Source organism: Branchiostoma lanceolatum, chromosome 3, assembly GCF_035083965.1.
Source record: "Branchiostoma lanceolatum isolate klBraLanc5 chromosome 3, klBraLanc5.hap2, whole genome shotgun sequence".
Lineage (NCBI taxonomy): Eukaryota > Metazoa > Chordata > Leptocardii > Amphioxiformes > Branchiostomatidae > Branchiostoma > Branchiostoma lanceolatum.
Genome location: NC_089724.1, coordinates 5,881,154 through 5,906,598, shown reverse-complemented (window position 1 = coordinate 5,906,598; position 25,445 = coordinate 5,881,154). Strand labels below are relative to the sequence as shown.

Sequence of the window (25,445 nt, the reverse complement as noted above, 5' to 3'; positions counted from 1 at the left end):
CGTACCTTGTCATCTAGGGCTGACATCCTCTCTTTCAAGTGAAGTTGCAGACGCTCGTTGGACTCTGTCAACAGCTTATCAACTGTCTCCGACAAACGTGCATTGTGCTCCTCGTTCATCTTCTCCCGTTGGCGCGCCTGGTAAAAAAGAAAATCAGCGTCAAAACGTAAGCCGTAGTGAAGCCACATTGCATCAGCAATGGACTATCAGCTATAAACTATCACCTGTTGAAAGAGAAGTATGCTTTGCCTCCAGCATCATACTTTGAGTATGATTGCTTTCCCCTTTTCAGGTCGATCTAAGGCAATAATACTACTCTCAATAGTTTCAAACAAAAATATAGCAAGCAAATCTTAAATCTTACACAGCAGTGTTACAGCTTTGTTTGTATCAAAATTTCCATTTCTTTAGCGACCACAATGCACTGCATAAAATAAGTTCATGGCACATCATTTTCTTCTCTATCCCTTTTTCTCTATCCCTCTATCCCCCTTCAAAAATTCTGGCAATACGTGTAGTTGCAGAAAGCACTTATTCATATTGACATGGTTCTATCCCATCCTAAAGCTACATGTACAAGTACACATCCTGATTAATCCTTGTAGCATGTACCACAAGGCTCCCAGCTTCACCCTGTTCAGTTCCTAACCTACATGCACAGTTACAAATTCTGATCAATCCTTGTTGCGGGTCCCACAAGGCTCCCTGCTTGGCCCCCTTGAACCTACCCTGTTCAGTTCCTAACCTACATGCACAGTTACAAATTCTGATCAATCCTTGTTGCGGGTCCCACAAGGCTCCCTGCTTGGCCCCCTTGAACCTACCCTGTTCAGTTCCTAACCTACATGCACAGTTACAAATTCTGATCAATCCTTGTTGCGGGTCCCACAAGGCTCCCTGCTTGGCCCCCTTGAACCTACCCTGTTCAGTTCCTAACCTATATGTACAAAACAAATCCTGATCAATCCTTGTGGTGTGTCCCACAAGGCTCCCTACTAGGCCCCCTTTTACCTACCCTGTTTAGTTCCTAACCTACATGTACAGGTACAAATCCCGATCAATCCTTGTTTCATGTCCCACAAGGCTCCCTTCTTGGCCCCCTGGTACCTACCCTGTTCAGTTCCATTGTGGTCTCCTCCAGCTGGTCTTCCAGGTGAGCCAGCCGTTCTGCTACTGTTCCGTGACGTTCTTCAGCCTGGGAGAAGAGATCATGTCAAAATTCCAACGGAATAAACACAGAACATTCCGATTGTCCACCGGAATGCCCTACGACCATGATCAACATGCAAGCAGAATGATCACAGAGACACCAAGGCAATAAAATACTCTCCAAAGCTTTGCCAAAGAATTCTTCTTGAATATCTGTCACCAACATCTTTTAGAAACCAAAAGATATTACTGGTTCATTTTTGAGTGTTTTGGAGCAATTCTAACAAGAAAAAAATGCACAAATATTGTGATCAAGTTTAAATTTTGTACACTGATATAGACATCACTTTGAAGAAACATTTCAATGACTTGCTGTTGCAGCATACAGTTTGCATACATGTAACATGTATTACATGTTGTATATACTTTGCACATTGTATGTACACATGGAAAAACTTAGAAGTATGCCTGCAAAAGGTAAACACGTCCACAGTACAGGAAAACAATAACATTGCCAGCTGCATTACTGCATACGGCCCTTCTGAGTTCTACTACACGCACGATCCACAACACCAGTGACACAAGAGTGAGAGAACGAGACTTCATACCATTGTAGTTCCCGTGTACTACAGTAAAAAGTAGAGAAAAAAACAAGGATAAGTCCATGTTAGGAGAACTCTTTTTTAGGAGACATCAGGCAAACCTGTGGCAGACCATGGGGGCCTTGCTTGACAGGAAGCAACACATTATAATAATGTTAGTACTAGGTGGATTGAAAGCACTGGGGTAAAGAAAAGTGTTCGTAAGCAAGTTGCAGTTAGTATGTTAGTGGAGTGGTGAAATCAGCAGATTGGTGAATTGAGCAACAGTAAGGGTAAATGACAAAGTAAACATAGTTGCTGTTTACACATTTGCACTTTGGGGTAGTTTACCAGTAAAAAATTAGAACAGAATAGCGTACAATACGATGCTCTGGTAAAAAAAACAAAGCAATTGTATTCCAAATGTGGAAAAGTAATTCAAATATGGCACTGGGTTTATACAAAAAAAAGGAACTGTTTTCATATATCCAAATAACAAAAATGACGAAAAGAAAAACATCAACTGCTTGTCTCAGAACTTTTGTGTCACCATGAAGAGAAAAGTAGATTTTTTCAGAGATGACTGCCAAGGTACTTTTGCAACTGATACATATTCATCCTGATTATGATGCTAAACATTGTATCCCCTACACTAACCACGCAGTACAGTACTGTCAAAGTTGGGCAAACACGATGTATAGGAAACTGGAATGTAAAACGACGGTTAGTTGGTGGATCCTTTGGTGGAAGACAACAGAATTAGTACATGACATCTGAAATCCTGTCCCTGTTAAAACTCCGACCAATGAGTTGTTATTTTGGGGAATGGGATGAAAACAAGACATTCAGGGCTCGAAATAATCACCTGCAACAGACAGAACAATTTTCGAGCTTGCCGAAAAGAATACTATGTACAATGCAAATTGGGAACTTAAAACAAGGAAGGTAGTTCTGAATCCCATACTGCAGAAAGCGGAAGTAAAATATTTCGAGCCCTGACATTTGTTGTGCGCATCTAAAAGCACCTAAATTCCCAACACCTATTTGCCAAACGAATACTGAAACCCCCACACTGAAATGTAATAGTCCAAGCATACAGTTTCAATCAATGGAAGACTGGAACTTCCTACTCCGAAAAAGGGGTACCTACAATATAGATACTCATATGACTTCTTTCATACTCTGAAATGACTCAAGTATATTTGCTTTTCCACGCTTCAGGACTATTCCATTTGAGAGATAGGGGTGTTCAGTATCATTTGTACTGCAAAGCAAACCCACGTCTACTGACAGCAAGAATTACCTGTTTCTGACTCCACGTTATCTGAAAAATTGTTGGGAAAGAAAAAGGGGCGTCATTGCGGTGAGCGCATAAAAATGCAAAGAGAAATGGCAGACTACAGAAAGCAAGCTATACATAGGTACTAACATGAAGAAATCCAACTGCAGTCAAACCTGTACAAAAGACCACCTCTACAAAAAGACCACATTTTGGTGGTTCTTTAGATTATATTTCCGATTCACACAAGCATTAAGAATCAGTGTGTATAGTGACCACCTGTCCACATAGACCAGATTTTATCAGTTCCCTGAGTTGTCTTGTTGGGCAGGTTTGACTGTATCTTACAACATCAATTGCTGGTTAGGTCTGTTTTCAGCATTTCCTTACAATCGCTATTCCAGATTTGTTTAAACCACTCGTCATTTCCTTTGCATAGAATAGCAGACAGTTGACCTGGTTCACACAGCATATGCATTACACTGAAAACAGCAATCCACTACACAAATGTAATTGAATATTTGTGTCAACGCTGGTACACACATTACTCTGGGAGATTGAGCTTTTGCATCCAATCCACTCCTATAACATAAACTACATCATTGACCTTGAACAGATACAACCTTTGTCCTACTTTTGCTGTGATCCAAAGATATGTTGTACATGTAGGATCAAACCAGTTCTTAGTATAATGACCTGGAGAATTACAAAGCAGCTTTCTTCTATTTCAGTTTATTCCTCTATTACAATGTATGTCGTGTCTAGTTATGATGGCAATCCCCTATCTGAAGTAGACTGGTCCAAGAGAGTCTAAAAGTTCAAGCTAGACTGGACCATTCTACTAAAAACTAGGGTAGAAGAGAATGGGGACCATTCCGCTCAATAAGAATGCTTGTTACAACAGTAGCATTTTCTTGTAATTTGCACTGCATAAAGATGACCCCCATTTTTGAGTGGAATGGACCGAAAAATTATCATTTCAAACAGGACCAGTCTATTTCACCTCTGTACTGAGGTAGAGCAGAACAAGGTAGAAGAGAATGAGGTATTTTTTGTTGTAATTTGCACTGAATAGAGATGGACCCTAATTTTGAGTTGAATGATCCAAAACATAATCATTTCAAACAGGGCCAGTCAATTTCATCTCTGTACTGAGGTAGAGTGTGACTGGGTAAAAGGGTATGGGGACTTCACCATTCCATTCAAAAGCAATATTTTTTTATTTGTGCTGCATACAGATGACCCCTATTTTTTAGTGGAATGGTCCACAAAATGATGATTTCAAACAGGACCAGTCTATTTCACCTCTGTCCTGAGGTAGATCAGGACTAACATGAAGTAAACCTACCTGAGTGAGGGCTGCATCTCGCTTGGCAAGCTCCGCCTCCACGCCTGGCAGCTGGTCGGCGCGGCGAGACAGCTGTGACAGCGACTGCTCCGCCAGCTCCAGACGCTCTTGCAACTGGTGCACCTGGCAAATGGAAAAAGAGAAAAATGATAAATACGTGCCATAAGTAGAAATCAATGATTTACAGCACATTTTCTATGACTGTAACTATAAAGCCTTCAGGACAAGATGGAAAATTTGTTTTGAACACAACGGAACTCTTGCAAAGTTGAGTGTCTACAATGCAATAAGAGTATGATATTATTCTTAAAATTCTACGTTTTCAGGAAGATTAGTACACACGTGTTGTTACACTGATGAAGTAATAAACATAAACATAAACGTCATGAAATCGATGTTGCATATAACTGAACAAATTAATCTTATGGAAATAGATTGAACTGTAGATTCAACACAGAGGGGAACTGGATCTTCAGTCTAATTTGTCTTCGCAATGGAATTCATAACTGAAAAATCTTTGAAAACTAGAAAAGCAAAATTTGCGAGCTAATACAGCATATTTCACCCACATCAGTCCCCATGCAAAAATGGACTGTTCCAAAGTCAACCCTGGGCAAAACTGAAATCTTCCAAAAAAATTCTGCCTTAAAGTTATCTATTGCAAAGTCATCCCAGACCGTAGTATGGGTCAAATATAAAAAGAAGAACGTACCTTGTCCTCGGACTGCTTGAGCGCCGAGTCCTTGTTTGCCAGCTCCGTCTCCAGCTTGTCATTGAGGTCGTGCAGCGACGTGGCTTCCCGCTGCACGCTGAGGTATCGCTTCTCCAGCGTCGTGATTCTCTCCTCCATGTCTTCCTTCTGCGCCATGGCCTGCAGGAATACAAGGATTGTTCAAGCAGTGTTTCTTTATCATCATCCACTTTGTAGTGGCACTTCCTCTGTATCTGTATCTATCAGGCCAGAATAACCACCCTTCAGCATAACTCACCAGCTTCGAAGGTTCACGAGGCAGCAGCTGGTTATACATCGAACCCCCTTCCATCAAAAGAGAGCTTGCCAACATCGATAATTCAGTTACAATCATCCTAATTCTGCTTCACATATTACTTTAAGATGAATTCTCAACTCATACTATTTATGTTGGTCTTAAAAATGTAATACTCTGGAGACTACTCCTAAGACAAACTTTGAAACTGAAAGTTTCAATTCAGTATATACAACTTGACAAGTTTTGTTAGAAAATATGTCCAGTTGTACAGATTGAATTAAAAACACTATCCTTCATTCTATGATGCCTAACCTCACAAACATTTGAAATTGATAGTTGATATCAACTATATACAGAAGATACAGAAGTTGTTCTAAGAAAGAAAGAGAAATGTTAATATGAAATTATTCAATGCTGATCCTGTGACTTACAAAAGAGACTGTTGTTTCCTCTGTTTTCCAATCAAAACAATGACATTAAAAAGCGAAAAAGCGAACTCACTTCTCGCAAGTCTCTCTGCTGCTTGGCGGCCGACTCGGAGGACTTGACCAGGTCTCGCTGAGCCTGCTGCAGGCTGTCCTCCAGCCCGCCGACCTGTCCCGCCAGCTCGCTCACCCGCTCCCGCGCCGCCTTCAGGTCCGCGTTCTGCTTCTCCAGCGTGTCCTGGAGTTCGACAACACGGCTCACGTGATCGTCTGGATCTATTGACCCATTTGACAGACGCTATAAGGAAAGAAACAAAGAAACAAGGGCAAAAATTAAAAAAGCTAGAATATTCCCAAACAGGCAACTACGTTTCCACCACGCCATACTCTACGTATACACACTTCCATACTGTTGCCTATGCCGATAGGTTGCAAAAAAATAACTAGAGATTGCAAAAACCATAAGCAACTTAGAAGCCGACGGTGTTCAATCATGTATTACCAAAAATAAACGAAGAACAGCCATGCAAAGAAATAATTGAAGAAACACAACAACTCAAAGATAACGAGATATAGGGGTGGGGTGACTGTGAGATATGTGTGATCCCGCTATGTGCTTGTACCGTGTACTTTACACCACTACAACATTGCTCATGGAGCATTTACCTTTCCCGGTAAACTATTGGTTCTTGTCGTCTCCTGCTTTTGCTCGCCATCTTCCGTTTTCTCGACGGTGCTATCGCCTTCGTCCCCACCCTTCTCCACCATTTTCTGCCCGCGCATCCCATCAAGCTGAGAAGGGAACCAAAGGACACTGGTTTTATTCCCAACCAGGCACGATCCTTTGCTTCGCCAGTTACTGGTGTCCAAAAAGTCTTCCAGCATACGAGCTACTCATCATCTAAACTTTACCATTTACATTTGTATCGAAATGCATGTATGTATATATACAAGTATGTAGGAATGTATGTTTGTATGGAAAAAGATAGATATAGAAACAGTGTTAGAGAAGAAAGAGGTAAAAATTTTCTAAATGTTTCAACTTCTCATCTTTTACAGCATCGGAAATTTAGAGTAAAATAGAGACAGCGAAGATAGAAATTGCACTGCTTTATTGCTATGTCGGGAGAAGAGAAAAATTGTTGGAAGAATAAGGAGAAAAATTGAGACATCATGCTAGCATCTGGGCAACAGTTTTTATAACTAATAACACACCCATCCTAAACCTTGTGAATAAAAAACAATAACACCCCAGTTCTCCAAAGAAATTTTTTGTTTTTACACAACAAGACTTCTGTACACACTGTAACAGACATGTTTCACGATGAAAGATTTGTTGAAATTCTTTTCCAGTAGCCATCTGTTGTGTCTGTGGATGGAACCCACGGGTTATGAAAACACTTGAAGTGCGGTTTAAATGTTTGGTCTGACGAAATACCAAACATTCTAGATTCACAACACAAAAGGAACCCAAAAGTCTAACGCTAACTAGCACACTCTTCTATATGAGAAGTACTATCGAATTATCCTTTCTCTGGAAAGGGCAAAAATGTTGCCAATTCTGGTCAAATCAGTTATAACAGTAGACTTAGACGAACACCAAACAAACAGCCTTCAAATTTATTCTTCTGATCCAAATGGCGTAGCATCACTGTCTGGTCACTGATCAAAGTATTACCTAAACAGCAAACTTGGTGAAACACGGGCTTTGTTTTGTTTTTACAGCAAGTCAAAAGAGTGGGGACACCCAACAAGATCAATGCCTTTATTAACCCTAAGCCCTCTTGTACTAAATTGGCAACTGGCACAAGTCAATTTCGAGTGCTTAACCTCACAAATCCCACCCCGGTCTAAATTATCAACAATCCTTGGTCATTTAAACAGTTTAACAAGCCTGAGGTTAAAAGGTTGCGCAGAAGTTTATGCTGATTGAAGTGTTAAGACCCCTTATACAGTACTGGCCCTGGGACGAGTTCCAAGTACAAGACTATAAACCCTTAGCCCTTTATGGCCCCAAAGTAAGTACCTCTCACGTAGCATTTTAGATTGCTAAGTAGAGGCAGAGTCTTATTGAGTAGACAACTCGAAAATGTAAGGATACAAACCTCAGAATTTTTGTTAGCCACCTCCTCTTCAAGTGCTGCTACTCTTTCTAGTGCTACTCTAAGTCTTTCTCGTACCTTGGAAAGAACAGACATGATCACATTTAGATCAGTACTTGAAGGAAAGTACATTTTTGCAAGAGTCAACACTAAATAGTCTTACTGTGATAGCTTAACATAATCAAATCTATGAATGAGGAATCATGACATTCTACAATAACTTTGCTACAAGAATGTTCAGCAGATGCCTTTGTAACAACATCACTCCCAACAAAACTCTTCAATTACTACCTGGAAATCAATACATGCAAATATGTTCAGTACTACACACCATGTGCAAATTCTACTTGGTCAATCTTTGCAAAGATAGCCTACTGGTATTCATCAGTCCCAACCTGTTTTGCGACAAGGCAGATGACACCTTGCCTTCTAAGTTATGTTTTAAGACAATTTCTTGGCAATAGTCTTAGCAGGTTGTCGTTGTTCAACTTTCAGTACCTAGTGGCACATATATAAGCAAGTTTCCTTGCTGTTTCTGTAGCAGGGTATCTTTTTACAGTAAAAGTTGCTAGCACTTCCTAAAAAACGGGACTCCCACTTTACGTCCCTTCAGAAGGACCCATGCAGCCCCAACCAAGATGCCTTTCCCCAGATTTGAACCCAGATCTCCAGTTAAAAACTACTCAGAACCAGAAGCTCAACTGTGAAGCTGCTACCAGTTGAGCTACAGGGACATCCCAATCTTTTGCAAGAGTTCTCCTCTGACTCACACCACTACACTGTACCACTATTAGCCTCAAAGTCATTTACAGTAACAGCTTTTTTCCACGAACAGCAAAACTATGGAACTCCCTCCCAGCCCACTGCTCCCCCCCCCCCCCGATTATAACCTACAAACCCTGAAAACAAACATATACTGCTAACTCTCACCTTAGCCATATTCAGTTTAAACGTTAACTAATCACATTAATTAGTTCAATGCTTAGAAGTGGCCCCTTACAGCCTTGCAGTGAACAAGATAGGTACATTTTTTTCTAAAGTACTCACTTTTTCATCCAGAGCTTTATGATGCTCAAATAGTGACTTCAGAGCCTTGAGAACCTCTACCTCGCTGGACACCCCCGCGGGATTCTGGGATTGCCGCTTGACGACCGTCATCCGCAAGGAGCGCTCGTGGCGAGACACAAGGCACTCCAGGTGCTCTAGTAGTAACTGTAGAGAGGAAGAGAAGACTAGTAAATCTTTTGTTTCGATTAGGCCACTTTGATTTGATTATATGGATGACATCCGCACGCGCATCAATTTCCATCCGTTTCAAAATCATCAAAAAAGTTTTCATCCATGCTGTACATCGTACAAAGCAGCTGAAAAATGAGAAAAAACATGCTGTAAATTGCAATAAATTTTTCCAATTCCAATTCCAAAGTCAAAGAAGACATGAAAGAACAAATGTGACATAATATGTAGTTCAGAGACAGACCCTGGTGTTGTTGCGCTCGGCCTTGAGTTCAGAGATCTCCTCCTCTCTTTCCAATAAATGCTCACGACACATGTTCAGCTCCTTCGTCAGTGCAGCAAATTCCTGCAGAAAAATACAAAAAGTTAACAATACTATACCATTAGGCTCGCCTCGGAGGCGTCGCCAAAAACCACAAACCTTTTGCTTCACCATTACATTTTGTGGCTGAGTATTATCAAGAAAATTGGCACTGTAATAATGTATCTCAAACTGATGGAAAACTTGCAGTATCTATGAGGGGACTACCATGCCAACAAAGGGACTTAAAGGATGAATGATGTCAAGTCTCTATGTACATGTATGCATGTCAGAAAGTTAATTTTGACATAAGCTTGAGGTATACCAGGAACCAAACCATTTTCTTTCTGACAGATCTTAGAATGGAAACACACACACACACAGTGGCACACAGACACACACACACACAAGGGTTACCCTACCATCTTGGCATGCCCGCTTACAATGACAACAAGTACCTAATTAATTAGAAGAATTGGGTCTTTAAAGCCGAAGGCGTCAAAATCAATTGCCTACTTTACTGGGAACTCCAACGTTTGGATAACTTCCAGCTAGCAGTGACTTCCCAAAGTACCATGCCAACACACAAGACTCACGAGGGCCGGCAAAACATTTCGGCATTAACGAGGAAAATAACACAAACAATTATCCACAACATTTAGTTAGGGTGTGGACGTACCAGATGTGAACTCTCCTGGTGGCGCAAAAATGGAGAGAAAAAAATTATGAAAATATGCCACACCCACAAAAGTGCAATGATCAATATAGTAAACCTTGCAAACCGTATATTAAATATTTCCCAAACTACTACAGTACATGTATGTCCTCTATATACAATTCTGTAGCAATGAAATATAGCAATGAAACAAATCATGAACCAAATTGTATGTGTCTTGGTTTCCACCCCATTCCTTGTGACTACTCAACCTATGCTCAGGTAAACAGAGACATAGGGGCAGGCCAGATGGCAGCTCATCAGGCAGTTCTGCCGAGCAGCTAGGGGAACATGACTGAACCCTGACATCATCATAATGATAAGGAGGAGGAACGCTCCTCTTCCCAGGGCCAGGAATCTTCTCAGTTTCTCTCTTCCTGCCCTTTCTGATCTCTTCTTTTCATCCTTCATCTAGCTGGGCCATCAGACTGATTAGCAGTTCAGGAGAATAACATGAACCACATGGAATTCTTCCAGATGTTTCTACTTGTTCCTAACCTGGCATGTCCAGAGATCACCCTTTCCAGGGAAGGATTTAACAAGAAACCCCTGCTCTTGTATATCTGGCATTTTTTGAGAAGGGAGGCCCAGAGGTCTTGTTTGAGGTATAATTCTTTTTAAAAAATGATTTATATTTTTCACAAAGAAATTTTCCTTTGAAACATCTGATATTTTTATCGACATTTAACTTATGGGTGAAAAAGATATAAAATTCATACATGTTTCATTGTCAAGAAAAGCCTCAGCCTTTAGATAACTGAATAAATACACAATTTTCAACATGAATGTATCTCGAATGTATCTCAGACAATCACAAAAACATCACTGTACGTTGTACAATGGCATAATTTCCAACATTAATGTTTAAACATTTTTGACACTGGCCTACTAACATGCCACAATTGTAACTACAAAAACGGACAAGCATATTATGATTTCTTCCAATCTTGGGACCTCCCTTGTCAACAAATATGCGGAAATGAACTTTTACGAAAGTCACGAAAGGGGCACTACATACATTGGGTCGAAAAATAGCACCTCTCTTTTCTCATGTTGACAATGGTCTATTGTTGAAATAACCTAGTGCGTAATTAGAAGCATGTACCTCACACATTCAGATATGAAGGCACGTAAAGCATTTAACACTGGTCACATCAAATTTGGAAAGTCATTTTCTTAGTCTCAAGGGCAGGAAGGTTGAAAGCACCAATGTTTCAACTTGTTACTTGATACTATAGCAAAAGTTCCAAAAAAATGTACTCCCCTCTACATTATAGCTCTTAACTGTCATTATGAAGAGTGTTTAGAAAGACATTTGACTTGTTGTTTGAGATGATAAATTCCTGGCATCTTTCCAAATCTAAAGTGAACTGTTTATAAATGTGTCCAGTCATGCAAAGTCTTAGTACCACACAATGAAATAGAGAGATGAACAAATCCTCAGTAAGGCTATAGTCACATTTACGAAATCAAAAATAATATAAGTAATATCAAATAATAACATTATCTAATTAACATGAAATTGAATAATAACAAACACAATATTTTCTTTCTATAGCAGTCACAAATTCTGTCAAAAATTGTAAAGTTTGGATCAAAATACCAAGTCAAAAGACAAAGATGAAAAAAAATTAGATATTGCAGAAAGATGGACAGTTTTTGTTATCTGATTATTCTAGAAACATTTCCAAAGATTTGTAACGAAGGTTTGAAAAGTTGTACATCATGTACTTCAGAATGAAACGCCAATACAAAAATTACCTGAGGATGGAAAATTCTACTAATATGGCATAACAAGCCCCTTGCAAATTAGATAAAATCTGTTTCTCATGGCAAAGATCCCTCAAGCTTAGTGCCCAGAGCTGTCATACAATACACAACTACTTGACTCTTGTACTCCAAGTTCAGACAAAGTTTATGTAAAGCAAAGGCGTTTCAAAACTCGGCGGAAGCCTCGGTTCCCCGTTATTGAGTACACTTTGGGTGCAAGCTAGGGGGTTGAGATATGGACTGCTAGAGTCAACAAACTACTGCGTCTGTGTTTGAGATAAGGTGCCAGCTAACGTCACAGTCGCAGACAACTTGTCAGCTGTATCTATAGGTATGTTACCCGGCATGTTTTCTATTTGATCCCTGCATCTGGGAGTCACTTGCATTTGCAACAACGCATTTTTATGCACTGTCAGTACAAAAAACGTAAACTTACTATGCTCCTTCTTTTCTTTCTGGTAATGTATTATAATTCAACTTCATCAGTTTAAAAATCTGTAAATATGCACGATATTTGAGATTCATTTTGAACAAATAAGTTCACTTTAATATGGGACAATTTGTAGGGCAAATTAATATCATGTAACACAGACAAGAATAGATAATTTGTTTCAAATCTCATTTGCAAATGTGTCAATAGTCATCCTGCAATGTTTTTGTTCCACTGAAGAATTGAGATCAACAAAAAGCACCATCAACGATGTTTATAATTAATCTTAATCAAGTTAATGAAGAGATTATCAATAAAGGATACCTTAACAACATTTCTGCTATATTCCGTTCTTCTTAGCAGTTAAAAAATGAAGATACTGTAGTTTTAACAAAATTCATATAGCATTGTGTTGTGCATAGTTGTCACTTCTTATACTCACAACTGAATTCCTATGTCCAAGATACTAATCCAGAAAACAAGATTGTCTTCCACTTGCAGGTAAACTATACTCCTAAAGCCAAGATACTGTTTTCTCAACTTTGAACAAACAAAAACACTTCTTATAGAATTACTGTTATGTATATAAATTATAATGTAAGAAAGTAGGTTTGTGCAGTTTAATACATTTCATCATTTACATCATCATCATCATGTCGGGCGGGTTGCCCGGACTACACATATAAACACTACACAATAAGAATAATTTGGGCTTTACCAAAATCAACTGAAGCTTCATAATTGCTAAAGTTGAGGAATCAACAACGTATAAGTACACAATGAAGTTTGGGAATATGTTTACCTATATGTGCATGAAAAGTAAATTATACACAGCTGTTTGTTCCTGTCTTTATAATTCATTACAAATTATTTTGAAATGAGATACTCAAACCAAGTGGGATGAAAATCGCGGAATTAACAAAGGAACACAAGTTAGTGTCACCCAATACCACGAGGATGCTACCGTATGTTTATCTATGTGCCCCATGTAGGATATGACCAGTCACACATCCTTATGGAATGACACTTCATACCTACACGAGGTCCCACACTAACCCTCAAACTAGTAGACAAGTATGTGGCAGATCTAACGAAGGTCAACCACTGCAATAGCTCAAATCTTGTCTAGTACCATATTCAACGTCTAAAGCTAGGAGTACAGTACACAACCTTCGAATTTTGATCTGTTAGACTGAGAGAGTGAATTCGAGAGATGGCATTTCTGTCTAAGAATACAGAAGAACACACATCTACAAATTAATGTACCTAGTAGTATGCACACAATTCAAGCTAAAACTAGGGGGTACGCAACCTACCAATTTTGATCTCTTTGACTGAGACTGAGTGAAATTTTCAAAAAGTCATTTTTGCCAATGTGGTATTTCTAAGATAACATTTCCATCTAGAAGAATACAAAATAGTTCCCGGTGACCTTTGTTGGATAAAGGTTTCACTCTCCCATGCCTGGCAAAGCATTTTCTATCTTAACCCTGCAGTATTAGTTTTTCTACAGTAAAGGCCAACTTGTGTATGAAAACAAGTGATAAGAAACATGGTAAACTTCCTGCGTGCCAGTCTGCAAACCTTCAGGTTTAACCATGAGTGTCTGAAGTTGTTACAGTGTTTGACACATGAAAAGAGGCATGCACTATAGAACTGGCAACTTTTGCTACTGGTACTGTCAAAAGTGCCACAAAGAAGACAACTCAGACTGAGAGACCAATAAAATGTGGTCTACAATGTATGTGTACAAGTGGTCACCATAGACATGATTCAATTTCAATGGGAAAAATTTAAGGGACCAACAAAAAGTAGTCACAGTGGTCAGGTGGTCCTAAGTAGAAGTGGTCACTAGTAAGATTCAACTGTACTGCCTGTAAACCTTTAACAAACTTGGTGCTGGTACAGTATGCAACTTTGCATGTTTGTTTTTTTTCATTTCAAGTTCATCCTTTCCTTGGTGCCTGTCCCTGTAACTAATTCGATTGAAATGCTACTGGTACAGATCTAGAGACAAAGTCCTACAGCATTTTTTCGTAGAGACATTTTTCTTGTAGCCACTACCATCATCATATTGAACCTGAAGCTGCAAGGTACTAGCATATTGATTGACAAGCAAAAATAGGTATCTATGATTTTACAAAATAAATGCAAAAATCTATTATCCTTTTCATTATTTCATATGTTGAAGAATTGAAAAAAAATGGATGCAGGCTACATCTTTCCATTTGCTGTACAAAGTACTATCATTACTTTAGGTGTGACATCTTAGAAATAAACAGCCTTACCCTTAGGCGCACTTTAGACCTACAATGTTATAAGGTCGTACGATCATCGTCGTAGGCGACGGTTTTCTTTAAACACACGGTCAGGAAATATCATGGGACCCCCGCGGCGCAGAATTCCATTGATGTGCGCGTGTAACTCAAAGTGAACTCTTGCGCTCAAATTCAAAATGGCGGGGGAACCGCTTGTTTTCGTCAAAAGATGAAGCTTTTACTGACTTTGCAACAACTGTTGCCCTGCAGATGAGACGTTGAGAACGGTGCTCAACAAAGAAAGAGATTGAGGCTGGTACAGAGACGGACGGGATTTAACCCGAGTTCGTGGCCGCCGCCGGGGATGTCCCGAGGATCGAGGAATAGGGGTACACTAGAGAAGTAGCCACTGGTAGCAGGGCGTCGCGCCGGAATGACCGGTTTCGGATGAGAAAAATATGTTTCCATTGCTAACTGCATGCATATTTACAAAGAAAACGATAGAAACTTTCCTTCCCGGACAGGAAACAGCACGCTGTAGGCTTATTAGCATATCACCCACTTCCGTCGCCGGCGACGATTCTTCTTTAGACGAGAAAAACACAGCCACAGGCCCCCCCGCTGAACGTCGTGCGACTGGGTCCGAGGTGGTCGCACGACATTTCGAGGATTTCCCGTTTATTGCCGTCGCACGATTGTTTTGATCGTCTTCAGACGGCCAAAAAATACCGTCGCCGGCGACGTCGCCCACGACGATGATCGCACGACTCTAAAATGTCGTAGGTGTAAAGAGGCCCTTAGTACCATCCTCCGAAATGACTGCTGGCTCAATGGTTTTCTCTTGCTAACCTCGTAGTCGTAGCAAGCAAAAAGCATTGCGCCAGCGGTTACTACAGAGGATGGTACTCAGGCTAAGAAATAAGATGGAAGCCATCAAAATCATAACTCGTAGATATTTCGCATCAAAACAGTCCTGTCAAGTGTTTTGTTTATTGACAGGAGTGATAGCTAACGGTTGCTGTTTAGTTCTAGCCATCAGTGACAGGGCACGTTCTGCAGCCCTGGACCTGACCTTGGTGTTGGGTGTATCTGGGAACTTGATAAGTCAGAAATGTGCCCTGGTTGGCCGGGGTTGTCGCAACAATGCAAACTTGCAGCATACGTCCGTCCGTATGAAGATTCTCGTGGGTCTTCAGTTCTTTGCTAAATGTTAATTTCCTATCTTAGTAGTTACTCAATATATTACATAGCCACAGAATGATTTATTTATACAAACTGTTTTGAAAATTGGCACAGAGAGCCATGTCATTTCTGTGGTTTTGATGTATGCAAAATTTGATCTGACATGATGACATCTCTGATTTTTATGATTATGAACACCAAGATTTATTTGAAAAAGTCCATACGACCAAAGGAAGAAATTTCAGAAAGCGAGGAAATGCGAAAAAGTTTCTCTTGTTTATCATAACTCAACACACATATCTATAACATTTATTTTAAAGTTCTGATAGCAATCAGTTAATATACTGTGTTTGTGCTGTTGGATAAATATGAGATAAATCTGTTTATGGTGTTTCTACGTCAAAATAGTTGATGTGTAAATTTGACTGCTGACATGGAACCACTTGAGTTTTGGACAATTGATACACTGGGGGTTTAACAAACACTGACAATCTTTTCTTCAATAGTGAAGTATTACTTTCAGTGTTTGGGGCTGAGAAAAGAACAATATACATAAGGAAGGAGGGCAAAACCCATTCAATATTCTAATCAAATTACTTGGCAACACTGTCATTTTAAGTTGACAATAACGATGATTTTTTTTTCTGGAAGAAAAATCCTAAATATGTGTTTTTGGAAATTAAACAATAAATAATGTTCTTATTATACACATCCAGTGGTTACAAAAATGACTTTTCCTGGAAAACGCGTTGAACCTTTGAACCCTCCCTGACAACTGATATCCCAAATAAGGTCAATGTCAGTTATAAATTGCATTGACTCCGTTTGGAATCGACATCGCCACAGTACAAATACAGGAGTGTGGCCAATTCGCCATGAATGAACACTACAATTTTCGGTTATCAAAAATTCATGCCTGGGTTCAACTTCGATCACCAAGGACTAGTACTGTATTTTCCTAAATCTTGTCAAATGCTCTAAACAATTGTTAGATTTGCGCACAATTTGTAGATGTTTTTAGATAGGTCAAAAACAATGATAATCTGGAAAATACCTATATTGCGAACTATGGAAGGTTTCTATGAGTTACACTAGCAGTCAACTTCTTTCTTTCAACCTACATGTACAACCAACTGACCAAAAACAAGATTTTTTTCTGAATTTCCCCGCACCCCAGTTCTTAGATATGCACACAACTGGTAGACATTCGTAAAAATGAGAAAAACACTGATAATCTGGAAAATACCACATAGAATATAGAAGGTTTCTTTGAGTGACACTAGCAGTCAAGTTCTTGCTTGTTTCAACCTACAACCAACTGACCGAAAAACACCATTTTTTTCTGAATTTTCCACCATCTAACTTTGGTATCTTGAAACTAATCATGACAAAATAAACCCACAAATAGAAACTTTCTAAGAAAATAACTTTTCAAATTTCCCCTTTAGAAAAATACATCCAGTGTCACTTCTAGAGGAACCCAAAACTGATACGGAAGACGACAACACCCACCTTCTCAAGGTGTGGCACAGAGATACACGGAACCCTTAAGAACATCATCCATGTAACGGATAAGATAACACGAAGGCTCAGGTGAAAAATCCTGCTTAACACACCTATGATTGCCGATGATGATTCACTTATGGTTATTACACAACTACCGTCTGCATTACAAATGGAAATGAAGATGCCACAAAAGTCAGTAGTACTCGTACTTACAAATTGCTTAGTGTAAAATGCAAGGCACCACACAATGGGTAAAATAAGTCTTCATTTACCTCATTCCGGTCTATCCGTTTGTTTGTTTGTTAATTTAAGCATTAAAAACATAATCTATCATTTTGTGGGAGAAGCAGTTTTTGTGGCAAACGCTGTACAAGTGACTGCATGTGCAAATTAGTACTGTAGAATAAAATTGTCTGATAAACAACAAGATCATGTAATTGCAAACTACAGTAAAGAAATACAATTCTGCTGTCATTTGCACTCTTGAGTATTGCAAGGCCAGTGAAGTTATCCATGACACCCAAACTGATTAAAAACACACAGAATTCCATTACTGATTGTTTTGAATTCCTCAAGTCGCCAAGACTTTGCAACCAAACTTCCAATCTTTGTCGAAACATCTTAGACCCCGTTCACACTCATTTTTTTCAATCGCGATTGAAGTATAATCGCGATTGTTCGATCCGATCGCGATTGAACGCAAAGAAACTTTTGCGTTCACACTGCTTTTCGCCAAGTGGATTAAAGTACGCCGTGATCCGATCGCGATTGAAGCACGATTGAAGCATGCCATAGGCGATCATCTGGTAAATGTTGTTGTTGTTGTTGTTGTCCTTGTTTTGTGTCTATTTTTCCGCTAGACATTGTCACTTGGTGCGGTAAATGTCCCTCTTTCGGTGACATTTCCCCAGTTTCGCCTGCACCTCCTCTCTCCCCCAGATTGCGATGAGGACCCTGGTCTCCTCATCGCGCCATCTGCCACCAGCTGAAGTTGCTGACGGAGTTTTATTCTTCTTCTTGGGCATTGTTGACGATGAAAAGTTGTTCTTGTTGTAAGAGAGCGATCTGACGTGCGGCTTGGGTTTGTTTTCCCGCGCGATACGAACTATGACCCCACGTACCCGCATGTATGACCTCCCACCCCCGGAACCAGCCGAAATCTCCGCCGATCGCGATGGAATGAATCGTAGTTGTGTTCACACTCAAAATTTGATAGGATTGGATTGAATCCGATCACGATTAATCCAATCAAACTACCTCCGGAGGTAGTTACAATCCAATCGCGATTGGATCGTTTTGGATCGTTCCAATCGCGATTGGGAGCGTTCACACTGAAAAAATCAATCGCGATCGGATCGATTCAATCGCGATTATACTTCAATCGCGATTGAAAAAAATGAGTGTGAACGGGGTCTTAGCCCTGCCATAACTTCTTCAAAAACAAATCTCCACAAAAAAGTCGGGACACCCTTGATATCTTCCCTGGCATCAGTGGACTGTAACCTTTTATCAACCCCCCCTCCACTTCGCTGAAAAAATACCCTCCCTCCTACTGAGAGGACAAGTAACCTAACACCAGATGAGCCTCCCAAGTTGCAACCAGACATATTTTGACAGCATGGTTCAGTCCCCGTTGGCCCTTCAACATACTAATCAAGTCAGAGCCAGGTCAATTCTTTCTTCATCTGTGCTGTCCCCTGGATACATACACACTGCCCATCACTGTACTAGCGTATAAAATTAGAATTTATTCCTCTGGGGGGGGGGGGGGCGGAGCCAGGGGTTGCTGAAGTCAGGAGAGAGAATTTTTCTGTTATCTGGATATGTTGTAGTTGTGTCTGACCTTTTAGTTGTCCCAGCTCATGACCGACTTAGTTTGACAGAGAAATCTGACAGCTTGCCCCCTTGGGTGCCCCGCTCCCACCTCTTTTACTTTAAGTAGTAGTTTTACCTACTACTGTGTAACTTGCTACCAAACTGGATAATGGTACAGGTATTCTATCATATTCTGTAACTAATTTGAAAACACAACAGTAATGTTTTCTAAAAACATTGTCATTTATGCGTGTATCATGATGATAGCATTTCTTGAACATTGTCTGTTCCTTCAGGAGTTTCTTAAAATTTCTTTACACATGTTCATACACTAGTACAAACCAAACACCCTAGCACAAGATTATATTTTCAGCTGTCAGAATACACAACTTTGGTCTTTCTTTTCTTTTTGTCTCCAAGATAATGAAAAATCTTGTTTGAATTTCCATTTTTGGTGGCGCCAAGCTTTTAAGAAGCTAAGTAATTTCGTTCCCTCAAAAGATCAATGTAAATAACAAGCATTTGATTCTATCATCATAGAATAATATCTACATTCTAACTTGTCAAAAAAAGAATTCCTTTATTGAAACATAAGCCAGACACAAGATTGGTTCTGGCTGTACTAAGTGAACTGTCATATAGAAATCCACAAAATTAGAATTGTGTAATTCAAAATTCGTCATTGTTTATAAAAAAAGGTACCACTGTCTTTATGCTAGGAACTATATGACAGTATAGCAATACTGTTGTTATGCAGGGTTATCCCATAAACAATTGCTTTAACGCCTTTAATCAATTGACAAATTCTTCGTTTAAAGACGTCTTAAAATCCCCCCCGAATCCCCAAGAATGTTTTAAACCCACATTCATGTCCTCAGAATGGGGCACTCCCCATTTGCAAGGAAAAACTTCCTGCTCAAATTGATGATGTCACTTCCTCCCTACTGTATGTTTTCAAATATTCGCATTCCTGTAGGTCTTTTAGAACAAGACTCCAAGTTTTCTGTTCCGATACCTTCCATTACCCGTAGGCTGATGTTTGTGACAGCAAAATCACATTTGTTTACAATTTGCGAAACAAAGCAACGTGAACGTCATGGTCCCTTTAAATAACTGTTTACCTGTGTTTTGAGAGCACATATCATTTACATATATCAAATGTTTTGCCTTCTGTGAAAAAGCATTCCTTGAAATGGAATTTAGAAGTGATTATTAGTGTAAAAAATAATTAATTTTCCGCATTTCTAGGAAACCTAAGCCGGAAGTGTAAGTGAATTTCCCATGAGGCATGGCGAGTTGGGGCTGGGTTGCTTTTCCAACTCGACACATTTTGCACAACTAATTTCTGGCACCATTTTTGGCCACAAATATCATTTTCCAACGATGATAAGCCGTCCTAGAAACCTCTTGACTCTGCAGGAGTTGTAACAATGGAAGAAGGAGCCTTGGAATGTCTAGAGTTGACTGAAATCTTATCAGCGGAAACGTCAATAAAATTCCATAAACAAAATGGCGGCAGTGCCCCCCTCCCCCATTTTCCTACTCTCACAAAAAATCCTTTTCCTACTCTCCAAATCTCCTTGTGTTTACGCTGTTAAACCTCTCACCTGAGGTAGACTAGACTGGAGTTGCCTCTGTAGTGAGTCTCTTTCCTGCTGTAGCTCCTTCGCGGTGGACTGGGTGGTCGCTAGAGTTTCTTGAGTGGCGCGCAGACTGTCCAGGAGCTTGTCGCGCTCGTCCAGCATGTTGACCATCAGTTGTTCGAAATTGGCGTCGTCTCCGCCGGCGAGCGAGCCGCGCTGAGAGATCGAGTCCTCGGAAATCGTCGGCATCACGTCGCACATCATTATGTCCACCATTTGAATGAGAACTTTACTATCCGTGTATCAGTAGAAGTGGGGGGATAGAGGAAACAATCTGTAGAACGTAAAGAAGAAAAAAATCCCGGGGAAAATCGTATATAACACAGCGGCGGGCTTTTCCCTCACTTCAAGTCACCCCTCCTCAAGTCCCAAATCGCCGCTTCAGGGCGGCATCAGAACGACTCCAGGGCGCGCATGTTGCTGCCTCGGGTTGCACCAGGGTTCCGTGGTGGTGTAGAAAGCGGGGGATGAAGCCTGCGGGTCATTTTAAAGCGGTGTTGAGGTGTTTTTGTGGCGGGTTTTGTCGGTGGTTCGGATCCTCCCTGCCTCCACAGTCCCCATCCCGCACTGCCGTCCCGGCATGCACCGCCGTGACCCCACCCCCACAAACACGACCCCATAGCCCCCAGGCAAACTGCACAATAATACAAAACTTTAGAATAACCTGCAATTATCAACCAAATTACGATTTATCAATGACATTATATAATGTCCTTGGATTTATAAAATCGTCAAAATGATTAATATATGCGTGAATGGACCCGGATAAAACATGACAGATTTTCCATATTGCCCCCAGGCAAGAACTGCACAATAACACACAAAAAAACTTTAACAACGGCTACAATTATCAAACCCAATTACGATTTATCAAGGGCATTATATAAATCATAAACCATATAATGTACTTGGATTCATCAAATCGTCAAAATAAATAATCTAGGTGTGAATGGATAAAACACGACAGATTTTGCACATTGCCCCCAGGCAAAAATGCACAATACAAAAAAAAGAAATGAAAACAAACGACCCAAATTACGATTTATCAAAGACATGATATAACGTCCTTGGATTCATCGAATCTTCAAAATAATCTATGTCTAAAAATTCATCTACAGATTGTCCACATTGCCCCTAGGCAATACAAACCTCTTTAAAACAACCACACGGTTACAATTTCCAACCAAAATTACGATTTAAAAAAAAAACATGTTATGATATGATTAACATTATATAAATTGTCAAAATAATGTTTCTATGCATGTGTATATGAATAAGACATGACAGGTTTTCCACATAGCACCAGGCATAACAGCACATTACAAAACTTTTTTTTAAACAACGTTAACCGCACACTACAATTAACACATGTTCCAACAGGGTACATAATTCCGCCACCCTAAAAAGATACGCCCAAACAGATCTCCAACCCAACATCCGCCTGTATAATGCACTAAACTAAACTGTGCATACCTGGGAGTGCTGCACTAGAGATCTCCCAAACCCACTGTTTAAAAACAAGTGGCGGATTTATGCAACCCGACGGATTAATGTTGATAGAGGTTACCAACCCGGCCCATTTACGAATTATCAAATCGTCAAAACAATTTATCTATGTGTGAATGGATAAAATATGACAGATTTTTAAATGCGCGCGCATCAAATTTGTATCCCGAGGCGTTTCGCCAAGAGAGTCGTTACAATTCATTGAACGCGAAGAAAAGAGCTTGCAATGTTTGTTTAAAGTCCATGACTTGACACGGACGAATGATTACAGTTAACTGAAGGAAATTGAAGCTATCATCGGATTAGAGTGTACAAAACTGTGTAATGAGGGGATCTGACAGAAATAGGATATTGTGACTCTATGGACAACTTAGCAAGTCTTCGAATAACCCAAACACAGTCAGTGGGTCCTCTATTTTGGTATATGATTTTTTTTCAGTTCAAAGGCTGTTTTTCCGTTCGTTTCCCGCCCTTTCTTTCATAACCAGGCCCACAAGAGGTGTCTCGTTAATAGCATCGTATGACCACAAATTCCACAAGAAAGGTTCCCGGGTATTGCCGAAGAAGTGACGACAGATACCGCGAACTGAGAAAACACGGATGAGGTTCAAAGACCGGATAAGAAAGGGGCGGAGGTCAACTACGGTCAGCTCACTAGTGCACTGACCTCGATATAGATTAAAAGGAAATTGCATGCACGGACAATTTGCTCTAGTCTCCACCTTCGAAATCTGTTGCCCGCGAAAAGGTTATAATGGAGTCTAAATCAGTTATTATACTCGTTTCTCTGCAAAAAGAACGATCACAAAAAAGCAAATCCAGACAATTATTTAGTGACAAAAAGACACCTATACTGTATGGGATCTCATAACAGCCCAAAATCTCCAGAAAGATGAGAGTATTATTAATTTCGCGATCAGGGCTGCACGGTCACGAAAATGTAATAAGAATTGTCTTGCTCTACTCTTCAAGCAGAGGTTGGGTTCTGGCTAGTTTCTGACGGGTTTTTAGGCGATTTTTTTCGGGCTTTCTATTCTATCCCGTTTTTAATGTCTCCAGCCCACACTTGGAGAGCAGTCGTGTACTATACTAATCCCACACCTTTGCGTGTCTGATTGACAGAAGCAGTCTTGGTTTACCGACGGCGCCTGCCGGAGTTCAAACACAAAGGTGGAAACTTGAAATTTGTGGAAGTATAGTCTGGTGGACACCAATTCTATCAAAGTTTAACCTTGAAGTTGAATGAAGACTTATAACGAGCAAGATGTCGAAAGGCCGCGTATTTGATGGGGATTTTCAGACCGAAAAACAAAAGATCACATTGCACCTCATAGCACGCACACACACTAAAAAAGTTTTCTCAAAGTCCACGACACATCTCTTCAACTGTAATCTCTGAGGTTGTTTTCTTTAATTCAAGTCATGAACTCATTGATTCAGACACGTCCTCCACCCTCCCCTCGTCAACTGTGCATTACTCAGTATCCTCTGTTACTTTGTAGTTTGATTGCGCTAAATGTCCTTTTCTACAGAAGAAAACAGTCCTGAAAATGTCTATTGCCAATCCCCAGTCGCATCTTGCTTATGTTTTGGTCCCAATCGCGCCGGGTCCGGTCGCGGATGTAGCCCCGGCCGGGCCCGAAGCCACAAATTTGTACTCTCCAGGCAGAGGAGGGGTTCCGGCTGGTTTTTGACGTGTTTTAGGCGTTTTTGTCGGGCTTTCTACTTTGTCGACACACACACAAAAACACGTCAGAAACCAGCCGGAACCGCTTCTCTGCTTGGAAAGTATAAATATGCTCCGTTGGACTGCCGGTGGACCTCTCGGTGGTTGCACGATTACCTCACGACGGCGTCTATATGTTACAGGGTCCGCGGAGTTGAATTTAAGTCCGAGTTAAAGTCACCGCGGGCCCCAGACGTGCCCCAAAATAGCCCGGTAGCCACGGGGCCACGTAGGGGTTACGCCCGAAAGTGCCAAAACCCTGAGCCCGTGAACTATATACCCGGTAGGGCCCCTTTTTCCAATTGGGACCTAAGCATTACACCGTATCCACCCACACGGTACCCAACTGGCATAACTTTCAAACAAAATTAAACTAGTGACATTTTGTCTCTTCTTAGGAATATTGTGGCTATAATTGCACATTCTTGTAATTCAAGTCGATCTAAAAAACCCTTTGTCTAAAGGTGGGTGTCAGTCCAACAGGTGAGTCGATCCATCGAACTGCCTACGCGCGCATGCGCATAGCTGGTAGGCGCGGCACCCACACCACACAGCAAATTCGTACTCTTCAGGCAGAGGTTCTCACTGCACGAAACTGATTCTTATGGTTGCATTTCTTCGTAGTTCACGTGTGCTTTACGCGTGCTTAAAGATCGAGTTTCGTGCAGTGTTGGTCCCGGCTTGTTTCGACTAGCCTCCGTTGCAGACTCCTTCCGGCTGTTTTCATTTTCTAAGTTCCAGTTTTACTATAATCATAATCACATTTTTTTCTTGTTGTTGGCCGGCCAGAGGAGTCTACATCTTCCCGGCCAGCAATTAGAACAAAAATGTAATAGTATAAAAACAATAACTTGAAAAAGAGAACAGCCGGGAGGAATCTGCATCGGAGGCTAGTTTCGACGTCTTTTCATGGACGTTTTTGTCAGATTGTCCTCTTGTCATTAAGTCAGAAAATAACGCCTAAAAAAAACGTCAAAACAAGCCGGAGCCGAACCTCTGCTTCGAGAGCAGCAAATTCCTAGCTTCCTTCCTCAGTAATCTTTCGCATAAGGCCGTGATGATTTGATAATATGGATGACATCCGCGCGCGCATCAATTTTCGTCCGTTTCCAAAAAGGGTTTTGGACATACTGTCAATCATGAAAAGCAGCTGCAAAATAAATAAAAAATGCTGTAATTTGCAAAGAAAATATTTCAGAAAACGGATACTAATGCCGTAGAATGCCAAAGTCAATTCCAAAGTCATGAAAGTCAAAGAAGATGTTTTGAAAGAACAAAAATGAAGAATCTATATTTCTGTATACCACGCTGTACTCGAGCTCTGTGTGTTTAATTTTGTTTATCCTTCCCAACCACATAGATTCCATGATGAAGGCAACTTTTTTCTTCCAACCTTTTTTTTATTCGCACGCTCGCATCAGTTTTGGGGTACCCAGATGATGTAATCCATATAATCAAATCAACATAGCCTTACGTCAAACATC

The 25,445-nt window shown here is 40.4% G+C and overlaps 1 protein-coding gene across 23 annotated transcripts in view; it reads right to left on the bottom strand.

Moving 5' to 3' along the window:
- Positions 1-21,319, bottom strand: part of LOC136429858 (liprin-alpha-1-like) — a 40,485-nt gene extending 19,166 nt beyond the window's left edge. For 16 of the 23 annotated variants that reach the window (XM_066419912.1, XM_066419918.1, XM_066419913.1 and 13 more), the window contains exons 1-12: positions 20,694-21,319; positions 9,354-9,455; positions 8,921-9,085; positions 7,877-7,951; positions 6,438-6,563; positions 5,848-6,069; positions 5,070-5,228; positions 4,358-4,480; positions 3,034-3,054; positions 1,758-1,775; positions 1,112-1,195; positions 6-137 (exon numbers count right to left, since the gene is read on the bottom strand). In XM_066419912.1, the coding sequence (XP_066276009.1) occupies positions 6-137; positions 1,112-1,195; positions 1,758-1,775; positions 3,034-3,054; positions 4,358-4,480; positions 5,070-5,228; positions 5,848-6,069; positions 6,438-6,563; positions 7,877-7,951; positions 8,921-9,085; positions 9,354-9,455; positions 20,694-20,945 (1,479 nt within the window). In that variant the 5' untranslated portion in view covers positions 20,946-21,319. The remainder of the gene's footprint in view (positions 1-5; positions 138-1,111; positions 1,196-1,757; positions 1,776-3,033; positions 3,055-4,357; positions 4,481-5,069; positions 5,229-5,847; positions 6,070-6,437; positions 6,564-7,876; positions 7,952-8,920; positions 9,086-9,353; positions 9,456-20,693) is intronic. The other 7 variants (XM_066419920.1, XM_066419932.1, XM_066419934.1 and 4 more) reach the window with 4 other exon arrangements.
- Positions 21,320-25,445: the final 4,126 nt, after the last annotated feature.